At 47.7% G+C, this 1,282-nt stretch overlaps 1 protein-coding gene across 1 annotated transcript in view; it reads right to left on the minus strand.

The window, feature by feature from the left end:
* Positions 1-1,282, minus strand: part of HOMER1 (homer scaffolding protein 1) — a 192,469-nt gene that overhangs the window by 20,589 nt on the left and 170,598 nt on the right. Inside the window, exon 8 of the mRNA XM_019517739.1 lies at positions 185-265. Within this exon, the coding sequence (XP_019373284.1) occupies positions 185-265 (81 nt within the window). The remainder of the gene's footprint in view (positions 1-184; positions 266-1,282) is intronic.

The raw sequence follows: 1,282 nt of genomic DNA on the forward strand, positions 1-1,282 counted from the left end.
TTTGATGTGAATATCCCAAGGACAGAAGGGTCCAAGCTTGTTCAGGAATAGGCAAGTTACTCCTGTCTGCCAGCCTGGTTGAATCTAGCCAGGAGGAAGAGAGTTGTATATGTAATAAATGTATGCATCCACCCACTGCTCATTTGAAAAAATCTAAATTAATATACACAATACTGTAGCTTACCTGTAGTTTCTGGGTCAAAGAGTCCCTCTGTGCCTGAAGCTCTCTGGCATTGTCAATTTCTTGTTTCAATCGTTCTATTTCCTGAGGGAAGAAAAACAACATATTACCTGACCTGAACATAGGTTACAGATAATATACTTATTCTCTTCTGTCCAAATCATTCTAATTATGACAGTGAACAACTGGTTACCTTGACATTTCCAGTGTGTTACATGTAAAAATCACTAATAGCATGGCTTCAGCAACTTCTGTATTGCATTCATTTGCATGTTAGAAATTCACACTCCTATACTGAGTTATATGAATTGTTGCTCAAAATGCAATAAGTAACATGTTTGCCACCAAAGTATACAGTTTGTTCACCTGGGCCCCACCCCCGCTCTTCCCCTGAGAAGGGCTGGATTATTATTTTCTTTGTAAACTGGGAGCCATGACACTCAGGAAACTGATCCTGGTCTGACTTTTCGTTTAAAATGTTGTATATTGTATACTAATGTTCTCTTCCTCCTCTTCAAGAAAGAAATCCAGTCTTGGGTTGGGAGTTGTCAGTATGTCAGCAGCAAGGAAGAAAACCTGTATCAGCAGACATGGACACTAGGGGTGCCTATAGATGTTTAAGGCCCCGCTCCAACTCATGGCACTTTACAAGAAAGCCATGAGTTAGAGCCCTCCCTGACCCAACTCCGAGGAGGCTGCTGAACTGCCCCTCTCCCCAGCCCTGCCCCCCCAGCTGGGGTACTGGGGGGAGCTGGACCAGGTCCACAAGGCGAGGAGGCTCCAATTCCACCTCCCCTCCCATGTCCAGCTCAGGCCGGGCAAAGCAGCCAGTAGCTGCTGCTGCCACTTTCAAGAGGCCTAGCCAGAAATGGGGTGGGGGGCTAGGGTGGAATGGAGCCCCCTCACCTCATGGACCTGGCCCAGTTCCTCCCAGTACCCCAGATGAGGTAGCTGGGATGGGGGACACATGAAGCGAGGAGGCTCCATTCCACTCCCCCTCACCCACTTCCAGCACAGGCTAAAATGGCTTAACTACTTCTAGTAGCCAAGCTAGCCCTGATCTAAGGGGGCAGCAGGGCAGGCCCTATGAGGAGAGGCTAT

Source organism: Gavialis gangeticus, unplaced genomic scaffold (genome assembly GCF_001723915.1).
Source record: "Gavialis gangeticus isolate Ggan-Ray unplaced genomic scaffold, GavGan_comp1, whole genome shotgun sequence".
NCBI lineage: Eukaryota > Metazoa > Chordata > Crocodylia > Gavialidae > Gavialis > Gavialis gangeticus.